Source organism: Littorina saxatilis, linkage group LG17 (genome assembly GCF_037325665.1).
Source record: "Littorina saxatilis isolate snail1 linkage group LG17, US_GU_Lsax_2.0, whole genome shotgun sequence".
Taxonomy (NCBI): Eukaryota; Metazoa; Mollusca; class Gastropoda; order Littorinimorpha; family Littorinidae; genus Littorina; species Littorina saxatilis.
This window is the reverse complement of record NC_090261.1, coordinates 65,963,175-65,979,643: the sequence shown is the minus strand read 5'-3', so window position 1 is coordinate 65,979,643 and position 16,469 is coordinate 65,963,175. Positions and strand designations below refer to the sequence as shown.

The 16,469-nt window shown below is 44.7% G+C and overlaps 1 protein-coding gene across 1 annotated transcript; it reads left to right on the top strand.

The window, feature by feature from the left end:
• The first annotated feature begins 731 nt into the window (after positions 1-731).
• LOC138952197 (uncharacterized) lies at positions 732-12,040 on the top strand. Its single transcript, XM_070323799.1, has 4 exons — positions 732-2,459; positions 9,794-10,120; positions 10,470-10,893; positions 11,249-12,040. Exons 1-4 carry the CDS (start codon positions 1,836-1,838, stop codon positions 11,704-11,706), a joined length of 1,833 nt encoding a protein of 610 aa, XP_070179900.1. The 5' UTR covers positions 732-1,835; the 3' UTR covers positions 11,707-12,040.
• Positions 12,041-16,469: the final 4,429 nt, after the last annotated feature.

The following is a 16,469-nucleotide window of genomic DNA, read 5'->3' as shown; positions in this document are numbered from 1 at the left end:
GGTGGTCAAACACAAACGGTGGGCAAACACGGCAGCTGCGGGGGCGAAACACGGCAGCTTCGGGGGGCAAACACAGAAGTTGTAGGATAATTCTCATTCTCCGAATGCTTTTCGCTGTCTGCAAGGTCCTAGAAGCTTGAAACTCGGCCTCAGTACTGCAGAAAGGTTCAGGTTTTTGTGGAACTGATGGCAGTTCTTCACATTAAAGTTTACACCAGTAATTTGTTGCGAATGCTACGAAATTTGCTTCTGTGCAGTTACAGGCGTGATATTTTACAGAATCACGGCTATAATATACAAAATATGCACCCAAAAAGTACATCGGCGTGTAGAAGAAACACTAACAGATCTAACAAGACATATCTTAATGTGCAAAGTTACGAAATGTTTATAGAAGAAGCTGTTTTATCGAGACACAAACCCCACTCAACTTACCGCTCCAGCGTGCGGGGTGCAAACACCCGTGCGGCACGCAACACACCGCTGCGAAGGAGTCTACGGAGTGAATATATATCTCTGTATCCAAATAACCACCAAGCGAGAAGTCAAAGCCGGGATCAGTGCATTATTGTATTATACTCTTTGTTCCTTTTGTGTGCAGAGCCATTATAAGCCAGCCGGGAACCCCCACCACCCATAGGGCAACACCCACTACCCACCCACCCAAACTGACGGCCGACCGAGAAAAGCGATCATCACCCGCCACACCACATAAACGCGGAGGGGGTAGAGGCACAATCTTCGGTAGAGGCAAGAAAGAGAGCGGGGAGGATATAGAGAGAGAACAGGAAAATAGCGTGTTTCGGTGAATCAGCCACCGCACATTCCGCAGATAAGCACAGATACAGTAACGCTTTGACGTGCTCAGCGAATCTGACTTTTGACAGAAAGTCATTCAGCGAAACCAGCGTGCTTGTGTCAGTCCAAAAATATTCAGTCTTCTGCAGCGTAACAGTAGAATATCTTCGGTGAACCTGTTTCTTTGTGTGTGAGTTGGTTGGTCGGTAACCAGTGCTGCTCTGGTTTGACCAACTGCCTGTGTGGGAGACAAAGAAGACATGAGTAAGAAACACGACTGAACTCTTACTCGTTCCCGCCTTTCGGAAGTTTGCAGTGATGTGATCATTTGTGTGGTTGCAGTAGTGAGTAGAAAACAGTAAAGTTGTGCGGTGCGCCGATACCGCCATTGAGATAAGATGTGAGCGGCGCTGGCACGGAGTTTTGCCACAAAACCCATGTCCGTCAAGACAGATTGGTTTGTCAGATCTGGCGCTGATGAGAGAACCAGCCAATGGATTGAGTGAAACTGTGAAAGTGTTGTGTCAGCAATCCTAATTTCTTCGGTGTCGACGACCGGCAACAGCTTGGCAGTTATAGTCACAAGACGGATACATGTTGGCAGTCCGAAGGTAACAACTGCGGAACCACAGAGCTAGGACGTGTTCTGTACCGTGACTTTAGTTCTACACACGATTTTGTGTCAGTAACGTTGCTCCAACACATAGTGTGATTCGTGAAACCGGAACAACCGGCTTATCAAGTGGAATATCTTTTTAGTGGACTGCGTGTATGATTAATATTTACTTTCTCTTCCGTCAGTGCACCGGGCTTTATTTCAAAGGATTTTAAGTTTTGCCTAGTCACGGCTCCTAAACGCACATTGATTTCTTGTCCCGTCACCATCGTGAATGGTGAAAGAGTGAGACTTCTCAGCTCAGTGTGTGTCTTCACGTATTTATTACAGCGCATAAGTAGATGTGAGTCGGCTCACTGAAGGTTGAACGTCCTCATCCAACGCCAGGACTAGTTCGTCAATCGTGGATTTATCCGTCATCATGGCAAAACGAAACGAAGGAATAAAGCTTCTCAGGTCAGTGAGCCTACACACAACGTTCAGTGTCACCGCCATCCTGCTGACGTCCTTAGCACTCCAGGTGAACGGCCAGACAGACGTTCCCGTCACGGTGCACGAGACAGCGTGTGGCACCAAGTTCACCGACCCGTCCTCCAGCACCATCCTCGCTGACGTGGTTCTGCAGGGTAACGTGGAACAACTCCGCCAGGCGTCGCCACTGGCGCCGCTCCTCTACAAGGCGTACGTGACCGTCCACAAGGTCTACAAGGGGAGGGAACTCCTGTCCGGGGTGGGGGGTGAAGAGGGGGGTGACAGTTCCGATTCCAACCACACCGGCAGAGCCAGGGGATTTGTTCGCAACATTGAGGTTGAGCGGTTCGGACCTGATGAGAACAGGGAGAGTTGTGTGGCCCGTGTCCTCACCGGAAACACCTACCTCTTCTTTCTGAGGGTCAAAGACGTTGGGGTCAGGGGTCAGAGGGCGCCCAGCGCGTCCCCGTCGACCTTGAGGCGTGGTGGTGACGTCACGGAGTCGTCCCATGATGCCCTGCTGTTGGTCAACACCGCGCTGCCCTTCGAGATGGACCTGAAGGCTTTGAGACAGGTATGGTGTGTGTGTGTGTGTGTGTGTGTGTGTGTGTGTGTGTTCATGTATGCGTGTGTGTGTGTGTGTGTGTGTGTGAGTGTGTGTGTGTGTGTGTGTGTGTGTGTGTGTGTGTGTGTGTCTGTGATAGAGGGAAGGAAGAAGAGAGAGAGAGAGAGAGAGAGAGAGACAGAGACAGAGAGAGAGAGAGTGGCTTTCATCAAATGGACCGTTACTTCATCACCTGCTAATGTCATTGCTGCTTTACATTTAATTTGACTCAAAAGCAGTGACTTGAAAAAACCCAACAACCAACAAATAAGTAAGCAAACAAAGATGGGATAGCCTTTTTTCCCCTGACATTATCCTTCAACTAGCTTTGACTTTGACTGCTCCGTCTGGAGTCATAATGTCAGGTTGCTCCTCTTCTAATTCGCTGCCTGGGTTAGCCTCGTATTCACCTAGCTTAGTCTGTTCCATTCCCCTTGCTCTACAGAATAACCGATCCCTGCATTCACCTGTTGCTGGTTACCTAGCTGAGATCAAAGGAAAGATGATTGCACCTGTAGGCTAAACACCCCTCCCTCCTTCCCCCACACTACTTTCCACCCCAAACTCTTACTTTTGTGCACCATAAGGCACCAAAAAAAAAGTTGTATGTTTCTGGTAACATGGCTACAAAAAATAGGGTAGGTAGGTTGGGATTTGTTGTTGTTGTTGTTGTTTGTTTGTGGTCAGTGTAGAAAATAACTATACAGTGACGCAAAGAGACTGGACTTACTATACAAAGAGAAAGACAACACATTACAAAACAAGTCGCGTAAGGCGAAAATACAACATTTAGTCAAGTAGCTGTCGAACTCACAGAATGAAACTAAACGCAATGCAACGCAGCAAGACCGTATACTCGTAACATCGTCAGTCCACCGCTCACGGCAAAGGCAGTGAAATTGACAAGAAGAGCGGGGTAGTAGTTGCGCTGAGAACGATAGCACGCTTTTCTGTACCTCTCTTCGTTTTAACTTTCTGAGCGTGTTTTTAATCCAAACATATCATATCTATATGTTTTTGGAATCAGGAACCGACAAGGAATAAGATGAAAGTGTTTTGAAATTGATTTCGACAATTTAATTTTGATAATAATTTTTATATATTTAATTTTCAGAGCTTGTTTTTAATCCAAATATATAACATATTTATATGTTTTTGGAATCAGCAAATGATGGAGAATAAGATGAACGTAAATTTGGATCGTTTTATAAAAGAAATATTTTTTTTACAATTTTCAGATTTTTAATGACCAAAGTCATCAATTAATTTTTAAGCCACCACGCTGAAATGCAATACCGAAGTCCGGGCTTTGTCGAACAATACTTGACCAAAATGTCAACCAATTTGGTTGAAAAATGAGGGCGTGACAGTGCCGCCTCAACTTTCACGAAAAGCCGGATATGACGTCATCAAAGACATTTATCAAAAAAATGAAAAAAACCGTATGGGGATATCATACCCAGGAACTTTCATGTCAAATTTCATAAAGATCGGTCCAGTAGTTTGGTCTGAATCGCTCTACACGCACGCACACACACACACACACACACACACACACACACACACACACACACACACACACACACACATGTATACACACACACACATACACCACGACCCTCGTCTCGATTCCCCCCTCGATGTTAAAACATTTAGTCATAACTTGACTAAATGTAAAAACTAGGTAGGGTCGGGTGACCAGAAACATACAACTTTTTTTTGGTGGCCTAAAGATCGGTTGCTACCTGACGGCTGATTCTTGTTTATGTCTCATCGAGCGATGCGTTGGGTGCATTATGTAAACACTGCACACGTAAAATAACACCAGGTCTCATGCTCTCTCAGACGAAGAGAAGTGCAGGAAAGCTTCTAAGGCCGTATCAACACTGATCTCCTGGCTTCGTCTCGGTTCCCATCAGAAAATATGTTGGCTGGGTGTGTATGCCGACATCTTTACCTGACACTGACAGATATAGATGTGAAATGGTGTTGCTTCAACTGTTTCTTTAATCTGTCACTGTGTGTCTGAATATATTATATATACATAGTAAGCCTATATGATCTGTGTGTCTGAATATATTATATACATAGTAAGCCTATTATGATCTGTGTGTCTGAATATATTATATACATAGTAAGCCTATATGATCTGTGTGTCTGAATATATTATATAAACTTGGTCAAAATATTATTGCAACAAATTTCAAACCCAAATTAAAGCATTAATCCCCGTGTCATTTTATTAACACTTTATATGCCAGAGAAGGCCGTTTACTTAACCTTCAGGATCATCATTTGGATTAAATATTTCTTTTACAGGGATCACGTGACCGCCGCTCAAGTAAGGGTACCCTCAAAATCGACCAGACAAAAACGGAAGAGCCGAATGAAAAATCGACAAAAAATCACAATAGGCAAAACTTTGCAACTTTGACATACGCGAAGAAAGTCAAACCAATTATCTACCCTGAACAGATTGTTTTGTTTTGCTACCTTGCGTATTTCGCGTGCCATGCTATTCCTACTGATGCAGGTGTCGATCGCAAGAGCGGTCAAAAACGGGACTTTTTGCGTCGTTTTTTAGGGGTATCATGACGAAAAAGTCTGCACTTTAGCAATGACTTGGTGGATTGCTTTGAAACTTTCAAAATATTTTACCAACATACTAGAGATACTTCGAGCGAAATGATGGATTGTTACAGGTGTTTGTTAAAATGTTATGCAATTTTTCGAAAGAAGTTTTTAATCTCGTCAAAGGATTGTTCCCTTGGGTCCAAAAAAATTATGACTTTGCAAGTCTTTAGGAAAATGATAGATACACACACTGCTAAAGTTTTATGTGCGTGTAAGCACTGACGCAAATTTGCTGGACCAGAAAACACGCTACATATGTTAAGCGATGATTCTGGTGCCACAGCGATGCCCAGCCAAGCGTGACCGTAGCATGTTTTAAGAGGCACGCAGCGATAACAGCTGTGAGCGCGAAACAGCGTGAACGTTCCATTTTTTCCTCATGTGTTTGCATGACTAGCAAATTAACGCCAGCACCTACACACAAATGAAACTTAGACAGAATCTGTATCAATCATTTATCTGTAGATATGCAAAGTCATGAATTTTTTGGATACAAGTGAATAATCCTATGACAAGTTAAACAACATTTTCCGAAACATTGCGTCACATCTGGATAAATAACCTTAACGATCCAAACTTTCGCACGAAGTATCTCGAGTATGTTGGTAAAATATTTTGAAAGTTTCAAAGCAATCCACCAAGTCATTGCTAAAATGTAGCGCTTTTTGACATGATACCCATAAAAATTGACGTAAAACGTTCCGTTTTTGACCGCTCTTGCGATCGACACCTGCATCAGTAGGAATAGCATAGCACGCGAAATACACAAGGTAGCAAAACAAAATAATCTGTTCAGGGTAGATAATTGGTTTGACTTTCTTCTCGTATGTCAAAGTTGCAAAGTTTTGCCTATTGTGATTTTTTGTCGATTTTTCATTCGGCTCTTCCGTTTTTGTCTGGTCGATTTTGAGGGTACCCTTACTTGAGCGGCGGTCACGTGATCCCTGTAAAAGAAATATTTAATCCAAAAGGTTATCCTGAAGGTTAAGTGAACGGCCTTCTCTGGCATATACAGTTTTGATTAAATGACACAGGAATTAATGCTTTAATTTGGGTTTGAAATTTGTTGCAATAATTAACCATATCCACATATCGAGACTCTGGGAGTTACTTCCCTTGTTTTAGGAAGCAAACACACACAAATGCTGCTAACAAGCGCTGTGCTTGGGGACAATGTAAAACGGATGATAGGTATCCTGAACGCTGTGTTGTCGTGAAATTCATCCCATTTGTGAAACCGGGAAAGCATCTGTACCATCTAGATCGCTGCCTTCGCTGGATAAAAGCCTGCAATCGCCCAGCTTACCAGTTGAACGTCAACACAATCAAGTCGTACACGTACATTTGCAGCAAGGTCAGATCTCGCACGACTTTGATTCAAGGCCTATTGCTAATTTTTTGATGGTTTGGTCTCAGTGTCACAAAAATATGACGATCTAATCAATCACTGATTTAAAAAACAAGTATGTTGCCCTATATCCATTGACATTCTTAGTGAAATAGATCTATTTGAAATAGTATTTCACTGCCCCGATCGGCGAACTTGTTGCCGGCTGTATTGAGCTTGTGTGTTCGTGTAGGCTTACTCAAAAAGTCAAAATCACAGTCGTCTCCGAAACAAGCAATAATCAGAGTTGGGGGGAAAACATTTCGTTTGTTCAGTTTTGTTTTGTTCTTGATAGTTTGTTTATCTCTCACACACACACACACACACACACACACACACACACACACACACACACACACACACACACACACATACATACACAAACACACGCGCGCACGCACACACATTGCACGTACGCGCACATACACACACCTACTGAGATATGCCTAACATACACGCACGCTTGCAAACACACACATAATACGCAAACGCAGTTTAATTTCCTCAATACAAGGCGAAAGGCACACACACACCACACACGCAGTCCCACACACACGCAGTCCCACACACACACACACACACACACAACCCTCACACACACAAATAAACCCACACACGCAGTCAACCCCCCCCCACACACACACAACCCTCACACACACAAATAAACACACACACGCAGTCCACCCCCCCACACACACACACACAACCCTCTCTGACACACACACCCGCCCAACCCCAGCGTCCAACTCAACTTTCACCAACAACCATACCCTACTCTCACTATCGCTCTCTCTCTCTCTCTCTCTCTCCCTCTCTCTCTCTCTCTCTCTCTCACACACACACACACACACACACACACACACACACATACATACATACACAAACACACGCGCGCACGCACACACATTGCACGTACGCGCACAAACACACACCTACTGAGATTTGCCTAACATACACGCACGCTTGCAAACACACACATAATACGCAAACGCAGTTTAATTTCCTCAATACAAGGCGAAAGGCACACACACACCACACACAAATAAACACACACACGCAGTCCCACACACACACAACCCTCACACACACAAATAAACCCACACACGCAGTCAACCCCCCCCACACACACACACAACCCTCACACACACAAACACACACACGCAGTCCACCCCCCCCCACACACACACACAACCCTCTCTGACACACACACCCACCCAACCCCAGCGTCCAACTCAACTTTCACCGACAACCATACCCTACTCTCACTATCGCTCTCTCGATCTCTCTCTCTCTCTCTCACACACACACACACAAGCTCACGCAAGCACAGCCACACACACACACAGCACGCGCATACACACACACTGACACACATCACACACAGCACGCGCATATACACACACACTGACACACATCACACACACACACACACACACACACCTTTCGCAGTTCGCTCACAGTTCTTCTCTTTTCCATCGTCGCCATCTTCGAAGCTTGCTTCGCTTTTCAGGGGAGATAACCCGTTTATCACATTCGCTGCTGACTTGTGGGTCAAGTCTATTTGTTGGGCAACCATAGTAAGCCTATATGATCTGTGTTCGGAACCTCGAAGTACTGTACTGGTTTTTGTACAAGACAATCCGAGTAAGTCTTTGGCATCAGGGTTAAATATCCAAGTACTTGTAAACAGATCGTCACGATTCAGTCTGTGTGTACACAAAAGCTGCTGCTTTTGCAGATCTATAAAGATATAATTATGCCCGTGATTTTGTAGCACCCATTTCGAAGCAGCCTGAGGAACAACGGTGGACAAAATAAAGTTGTTATCTTGCACTTGTTATCTTGCACTTGTTATCTTGCACTTGTTATCTTGCACTCCTTGACTCACGGGCTTGGACGTAATAATAAATTGTCTCTCGATATTTGTCCGTCTGCCAGTTTCTTTATGTCTGTCTGTCTGTTGCAGTCTGTCTGTCTGTCTCTGTCTGTCTCTGTCTGTCTGTCTGTCTGTCTGTCTGTCTTTCTCTCTCTCTCTCTCTCTCTCTCTCTCTCTCTCTCTCTCTCTCTCTCTCTGTTCGTTTTGCACCGACAATCAAAAGACAAAAGCGCTGAGATTGAACATAAGTAATGGCAGTTGCGCCAAAGAACACAAAATCATTATCCACGCATCCCGTACTAAACAGAATATTAAATGGTTTCATTGAAGAAAGAACAACAAGAGGCGAAGCCATCAAGGCTCACGTAAGAAATCGACAAACAGTAACACAAACTCAATCACTCCGTCACACACACACACACACACACACACACACACACACACACACACACACACACACACACACACACACACACACACACACACACACACACACACACACACACAGAGAAAGAGCATAGGTGAAACTGTGCAAGAAAGCGAGACACTAGATCTAGATCTGTCTGTCTGCATGTAGCCTACTTACAGGGACACGACTGCCAACTAGTCTCGGCCCGCTCAAAATAATAATGACCGAGACTTTCAGTACTTCCTTCGCGTGACGTCTAACCCTCTTACGTCATAATGTGACGTCAATGTAATGTGACGTCTTCAAATGTTAGAGTTTCTACCACAGACATACACACGCACGCACGCACGCACGCACATACGCACGCACGCACAGACAGACAAAGTTATGATCGCATAGGCTACACTTACGTGAACCAAAAATCACCCTGATTATGCTTTTGATGTGCTTTAATTACCAAGACGTGCACCTACACACATTATACCCTGTCTGCATCCGTACCCCTCACCGCCCCCTCCGTTCCCAGCACTCACGACTTCCTCTCAGCTAGAAAACTATGGCTGGCTGCATGATGACAAAATAACGAGAACACACGACTGACATGCAAGTTGGCAAATATATATGTTAATGAATATGCAATGTTCTGTCGAACAGCTCGGTTGTAAACAAAAAAACCCACTATAATATCACGTCACTGTTCTGTAAAACAGACATGTATGCCAACACCTGATAATCATTCACTGGGCCGGTAAAAAAAAAAAGAAACAAAAGCTAGGCACCATATCGGGCGGAAAATTCGTTTTTTGCAATGTCCGCTGAATACGTCTTTATTCTTTAGAAAACATCTATATAAGAGCTCATGTTGTTCCTTGTTTTCTCTTCTCACCTTCAAGAAATACAAATCTTCGCAACATGAAGTTCACTGAATGCTTACCGATCAGAACACTCTTGTCCCCCAACCTGCAAATGCTGACGAATCATGCCATCTACCATTGCAGGTGAAGAAGGTGCTGTGTCCGGACTGTGCCGCCGTGCCGGTCATCAAACGCCTGAGGTGTAAGCACTGCGCCACGCCGCCCAGGATCAAGCGCAAGATGACCGCCAACGACACCAGGACGGTCAAGGCGGGCAAGAAGCTGTCCCTCCGCTGCGTGGCTAGGGGGACCCCCCGCCCCTCCTACACCTGGCTCAAAGACGGGAGGGTGCTGCACAGACCTGAGGAAGGGGAGGGTGCGGCGTCTGGCAGGGGCAAGGCCAGTGTGTTCAGATCTGGCTCTCTGATGATTCGTGACGCTCGGCATTACTCGCTCCTCGTCATTAAAAAGGTCAGTTTTGCTAGAAAGTTTTCACTGTCAGCAATCTTTTTTATTAATCATTTTCCTATGTTTGCCTTCCTTTTCAGGAATTGATATTTGCTTGCACATTTAAACGTTTGTTAATGGAGTCTGAGAAACCGATCAAATACTTCAAGCTGTTGTCTGTAACAGTGTTTTAAGTAACCTTTCAGATTCCCAAAGACCATTGTGATTGAGTTTGAGCTAAAAAGACTGACGCTGATTTTAAATGAGATGAAATGTTTGACTTACTCTGATTGTGGGGTACATGAAACCCATACTAGGGAGATGCATCATTTGACTCAGCGTGACGTAGAGAAAATGAACGGTCATATTACAGATGAAACCAGAGGACCAGGGCACGTACCGATGTCTGGCAGCGAACGCCATGGGGGAGGAACAACAGAGCGTTCAGGTTGTGGTGAAGGGCAGGCCACGACCTTCATCTACAAGGTCTGACCCTGACCCGGCAGAACGACCTTCACTTTCAAGAACTGACCCTAACCAAGCAGAACGACCTTCACTTTCAAGAACTGAACCTGACCAAACAGAACGACCTTCACCGTTGCAGCCCGACCTTGAGCAGGGGTCATTCATTGACCCGTGTGCATCTGACCCGTGTTACAATGGGGGGACGTGCAGGCGGGATGCGCTGTTGCCAAGGCGACCTCACTGCGACTGTCTGCCTGAGTTCCACGGCAGGAAATGTCAGTTTAAACGACGCCGTGCTGTGGCTGAGACAGAGGAGGACCACAGTCTTGAGGGTGAGTGTCTTAGGTCGTATTTATATTTGAGTATGGTTTTAGATGATGTTCCTGTCTTTCAACAAGGCGAGACAAATAATGATATTCTTGTGTTTAGCCCTGTAGCCGCCTGTTGTCTGCAGACACTGTCGTGTAAGTGTGCTACATTTCTCCGGATTTTGTGTTAGGTGAAAAAAGTAGTGACCGAAAAGAACAAGTTTTCGGTAATTGTCGTTTTTACTTTTTAGGCTTTTGCATTGCCATTATAATCTTATATCAGACGTAATAACGTCCATGGCAACCTACTTTCAGAAAGTCAAGTAAGTAAATGACATGTTTGAAGGAGCATGCCATTCTTTGTCTTTATTCCCAACAGGAAATGTCCCACAGTCAACAGACGATCAGTCCAGCCCTGTCCAAAACAACAACATCGATAGCAGGCAACAACCCATCAACAGCGACATCAGCGATGCTGAACACACTTCTACACTACAGTCTCCATCTGGCAGCAACAACAACATCCCCAACAACGAAGACACGCACAACACAGCAGACGACAACTCACAAGGGAACGAGCAGATCACAAGCAAAGGTCACCTGACAAAAAAGAAACGACGGAAAAACGCCTCCTCTTCCTCCAGGGGGCGCTACGGTACCGTAAGTAGTGACGTCAAGAATTCCAAATCCTCGGCACCCCAGCTCAAAGTGTCCGAGTGCCCGGATGCAGACTATTGTTTAAATGGCGGCACATGCAAGATTGTGGTGAAAATCCAGCGAAAGTTTTGCGAGTGTCTACGAGGATTTGTTGGTCGTAGATGTGAACGCCAGATTTAGGCTGGAACACGTCGACCTTTTTAACTGAACTGTCACGATTTAGGCTGGAACACGTCGACCTTTTTAACTCAACTGTCACGATTCACTAATTCAGTGAAGAATATGAAGTGTTTTGTGAGGACGTGTCTTGGCAAATCCAGTTACTAAATCCAAGTGAAATCGTACATCAACAACAGTTTATCTTTAATCACGATGGGTACTTGTGAGCAAGACAGTAATTGAGTAAACATCTAACCACATCCTAACCCAGTTGGTTAAAGCTGTTTGCAATGAAACACATCGACCACTTGTTGTTACCCACAAAGAGAAGTGATGGGATATATGTGAGGAATAATTCTGAGTGCTGCGGATACTTCATTCATTTCACTGAAATCTGTTCCATCCTAGTAGATCCGTGTGTTAATATACATGTATACTAGGAGGTTTTTTTATAAAAGTGTAAGGTGCATTCGTTGCCGTGAAGAAACGCTCATAAATAATCCTGGATGTGTCCAGGCTGTCGCCTGGGATAGGAAGATCCTCCCACTTAGACACATAGCAAACATCTACAGCCAGTCCACCTTTTCTCAGCCGCGAGATTCGGTGAGGGAAGCGAGGAAGTAGCTTTCATGGGGACGCATCGCCCCACGCTGTCTCTCAAAGGCTAAGCGAGAGGCTAGTCGCAAGCAATTCTTGCCTCCACGAAACGGGCATCTGGCTGCTGTCTGCGCAGAGTGGGGTTTCTGTTGCTTTGATGTCTTAACGATGTCAATATGCGACATGACTTCAATAAAATTCCACTCGGCACAGGAAGCAGCCAGGCTGTTGGTAATTGGTATGTGTCAAAGTGGAAGGGTGCTCTTATCGGTTAACAGCCTGCATGCACAGATCTGCTGTGAATTGTTGGATACTTTACACAAGGAAGAAAGATATGCTTCAGAGGATATGCATGGCAACACAGCGTGTGCAAGTCAGTACATCGATCTCTGGCACCAAAGACCCCCCCCCCCCCCCCCCCTTTGCTGCTAGACCCCGAGCAGAGGCCGCTGTGAATTGTTGTTTTTCAACACATCTGGAACACTCTAGCTGCACTGACAGTTTGTTTGGAATACCGTGAGCTCTCGCACAAAATAGCCGGCCATGCCAGACATGGTTTATTGTGTGGATTTTATTGCTTAAAGGTGTTGTCCTTTCATTCTAAACGGCCATGTTTGAACTTGAAGAGCTGTGTTGAGACTTGCAGTAAGAGCATCCTTTGAACTTCCACTTGGACACGTACCAACAATCAACAGCGTGGCGGCTGTATTCTGTGCAGTGTTCATTCAGCAAAGTGACAAAGGTCATGCCAAAATTATCCACACACACACATCCACACACACACACACACGCACGCACGCCCAAACACACGCACGCCCACACACACATCCACACACACACACGCACGCACGCCCACACACACTCACCCACGCCCACACACACGCACGCACACACACATACACACGCACGCACACACACACATACACACACACACACACAGACACGCACGCACACACCTACACACACACATGCACGCACACACGCACGAACACACACACACACACATGCACGCACGGACACACACACACGCACACACACACACACACACACACACACACGCACAAACGAACTAACTCCTCACAGGAAGTAGGCAAATCCATGATGTGTGTGTAAAGTTAAAGGACGATCTTATCCGATGTGAAGCCTGAACGGGTCTGTGATGGTGAACATGAACGCTTATGTCAGAAGGCTCGTACCTTTAAATGCGATAACTACTGTCACCGTGCTTGTAGAAGTCCTTGTTGTGGACAAAACACTGGAACCGTAGTGCAGAGTAAGTGATAACTACTGTCACCGTGCTTGTAGAAGTCCTTGTTCTGGACAAAACACTGGAACCGTAGTGCAGAGTAAGTGATAACTACTGTCACCGTGCTTGTAGAAGTCCTTGTTGTGGACAAAACACTGGAACCGTAGTGCAGAGTAAGTGAAACAATCATGCTGAAATTCTGGAAGTATTCTTCTCCAGGCTGGCTGACGTTGTTTACATTATGTGTATTATTTGTCGACAGTAGCAAAGTAAGAGACTGCAATGTTAGAGCGTTCTGTACCAAACAAGCGCTAAATTTTTGCCGACATTTGTTCTTGTTTCAAAGCGTTTTTCAGAAACTAATGTCATACTTTTTAGGTTCTATCTTGCTTCTTTTCATGACCAGTATTTTTGTCTATAAAATGAGCATAAACACAGTACTACTGTTCAGTGACGGCTGCATGGTTTTCGTACATTTTTCACACATATTTTAAACCTTCAACAATTCACTTAAAGGCACAGTAAGTCTCCCGTAAACCATCACAGATACTGTCAGGCTTTTACACACAGTACAAACACCCTTCCATTTGAACGCTCACCAAACGGGAACATCCTAGGTGTCCTACGTAAAGAGCGAGCAATTTTCAAAGAATTAATTTTGCGGAGAGAGTGTCAGAGACAATCGGACAGTGGTGCGTTTTGGCGCTCGACCTAACTTTTAAAATCTAAATAATAAATTGACAGCTTGTTACACAAACATTCTTAAATCATAAAATAATTATTTTTTCATCAAGACAAGATCAGTACAATTCGAAGTTTTGAAAGTTTGAAAAAATAAAAGCCCGGAAGCAGGCTCACGCAAGGTCGTGGTTCTCGTAGCAGACGACGGTTTATAGGCATCGCCAGTTCCTCTGAACAGTCAAAAGCCATCGCTAGAGTTCTTGTGAACCACAGCCGTTTGTTTTGTGTTTCAGAGGTGCTATTGCAGATAAGCTCACAGCGAGTCGCATTCAAATTACTAACTGACGACTACATTGTGAAAAAGGGAAACTTGATCACACGGGTTCACGATGGCTCAGGGGTAAGATAAACCACGCAAAAATAAATTCTTTGAAATTGCTCGCTCTTTACGGAGGGCACCTAGGATGTTCCCGTTTGGTGAGCGTTCAAATGGAAGGGTGTGTGTACTGTGTGTAAAAGCCTGACAGTATCTGTGATGGTTTACGGGAGGCTTACTGTGCCATTAATGTAATACGAATGTGCTTCAGCTTGATAGCATCTCCTTCTTGTTAAATCTGGCTTTCTCTGTTTTATTTTTATTTTTTGTATTTTGCTGTATTGCTCATATATATTGTTATTTATCAGGGCCGGCTTGACACTTTGACCACCGAGGGCTTTTATGTAAATAACACATAATATTCCTTCATTTCCTCAAGATTTCTTTCACTCGTGGAAAAAGACCCTTGAGCTGAGGAAAGCTTCAGCGTTCGTCTTTAGACTGAGCAGACAGCGGATCAGACACCGGGTTTAGCAGACAGAAAAACTGACGCAGAAATACCATACAGACAAATGTCAAAACTAATGCGGCCAAAGGGCTTTGCTGAGGATTCAAACAGCGCAGATTCCCCTGTGTTCTCTATCAAGCCATCTGCATTTTATCTTCTTTCGTTATCGGAGGGCAAGGTTCTTGTTTTCGGCAAGATATGTGCTCATTTCCACCTCAGTATCGGATTTTACGAGAGTTCGAAAAAAAACCCACCCCATCTAAACCAAGTGCAGGTTATTTCTGCAAAAAAGAGAGAGAGAGAGAGAGAGAGAGAGAGAGAGAGAGAGAGAGAGAGAGAGAGAGAGAGAGAGAGAGAGAGAGAGAGAGAGAGAGCGCACGCACCTGCATCAAATTAGACTTGTAGACTAGGTATGGGTAAAAGAAGTAATTTAGTGTTAAGTTTTTGCGAGCATTCATAATGCAGACATAAAAACGTGTACTTGACAGTTCATGTAAAAAAAACTAGGGGGGGGGGGGGCTCTGTGCATAGAAACACAACTCCGTGACTCTTACACCAAACTGTTGAGATACGAAGAGTGGTGTTTACATTCATGTACCCTGCCAGGCGAGAGCTGTTCTGCACGTACCACGTCTGACCGGCGTGAGTGGATCACCACTGTATCGTTGGCCCCGCGTCAAGCTGCTGTTCGTTCAGTCTCTTCATCATCTCGTGCTGCCTGTGCCAAAGACATCACTCTAGTTACTGCCGTGCTGTTTGTCTTCAAGGGGTAATTGTAAAGCCTTTGTTCCTTTAGAATAACAAAACCAAGAAAGGTAGGTTGTTGGAACGTTTATTATTGACAAAACAATACGTTACATTCACAAATATATCCACCCAACGGTTTTTAAAGGCTGCCATATTCGTAGCGTTCATTAATTAATTCATATTGTTTACATGTGCCAATAATGTTATAAAACTGTACCTAAGGGGATATGATAACGATTGGCCGTAGCTTTTGAACACAGAAACAATTATTTCAGTATTGCAAAGTGGTGTTGATAGTGTCGAATGTAAACAAAACAGTCTCAAAGTGAAAGTGGATGTTTTCCGGAAATTGCGCAGGCGGAAATATACGATCTCTCCCAGCACATACTCGCAAGAATAAGACCACAGGCTTCAGCTGACAAGCTACAAGTACATCTAATTTTCTAATAGGCCTATGTACTCACGTGTCCAGCAAAACTTTGGCGAGTTCAGTATCCCCTTTGTACTTGGTTCTCAATTTGAAGCGATGGGCCTCTGACGAAAACAATCTTTCTTTCAGCGCGACCCAGCGCTGGTGCTGCGTGGTGATGAAGCAAGGAGTTTCTCTTCTCAGCAGATTTAGTGGCCTTGACAGCTTTAGACGGGTTTACTTCTATCTTTTTTGCCATTGTACGCAACTGCTCTTTGAC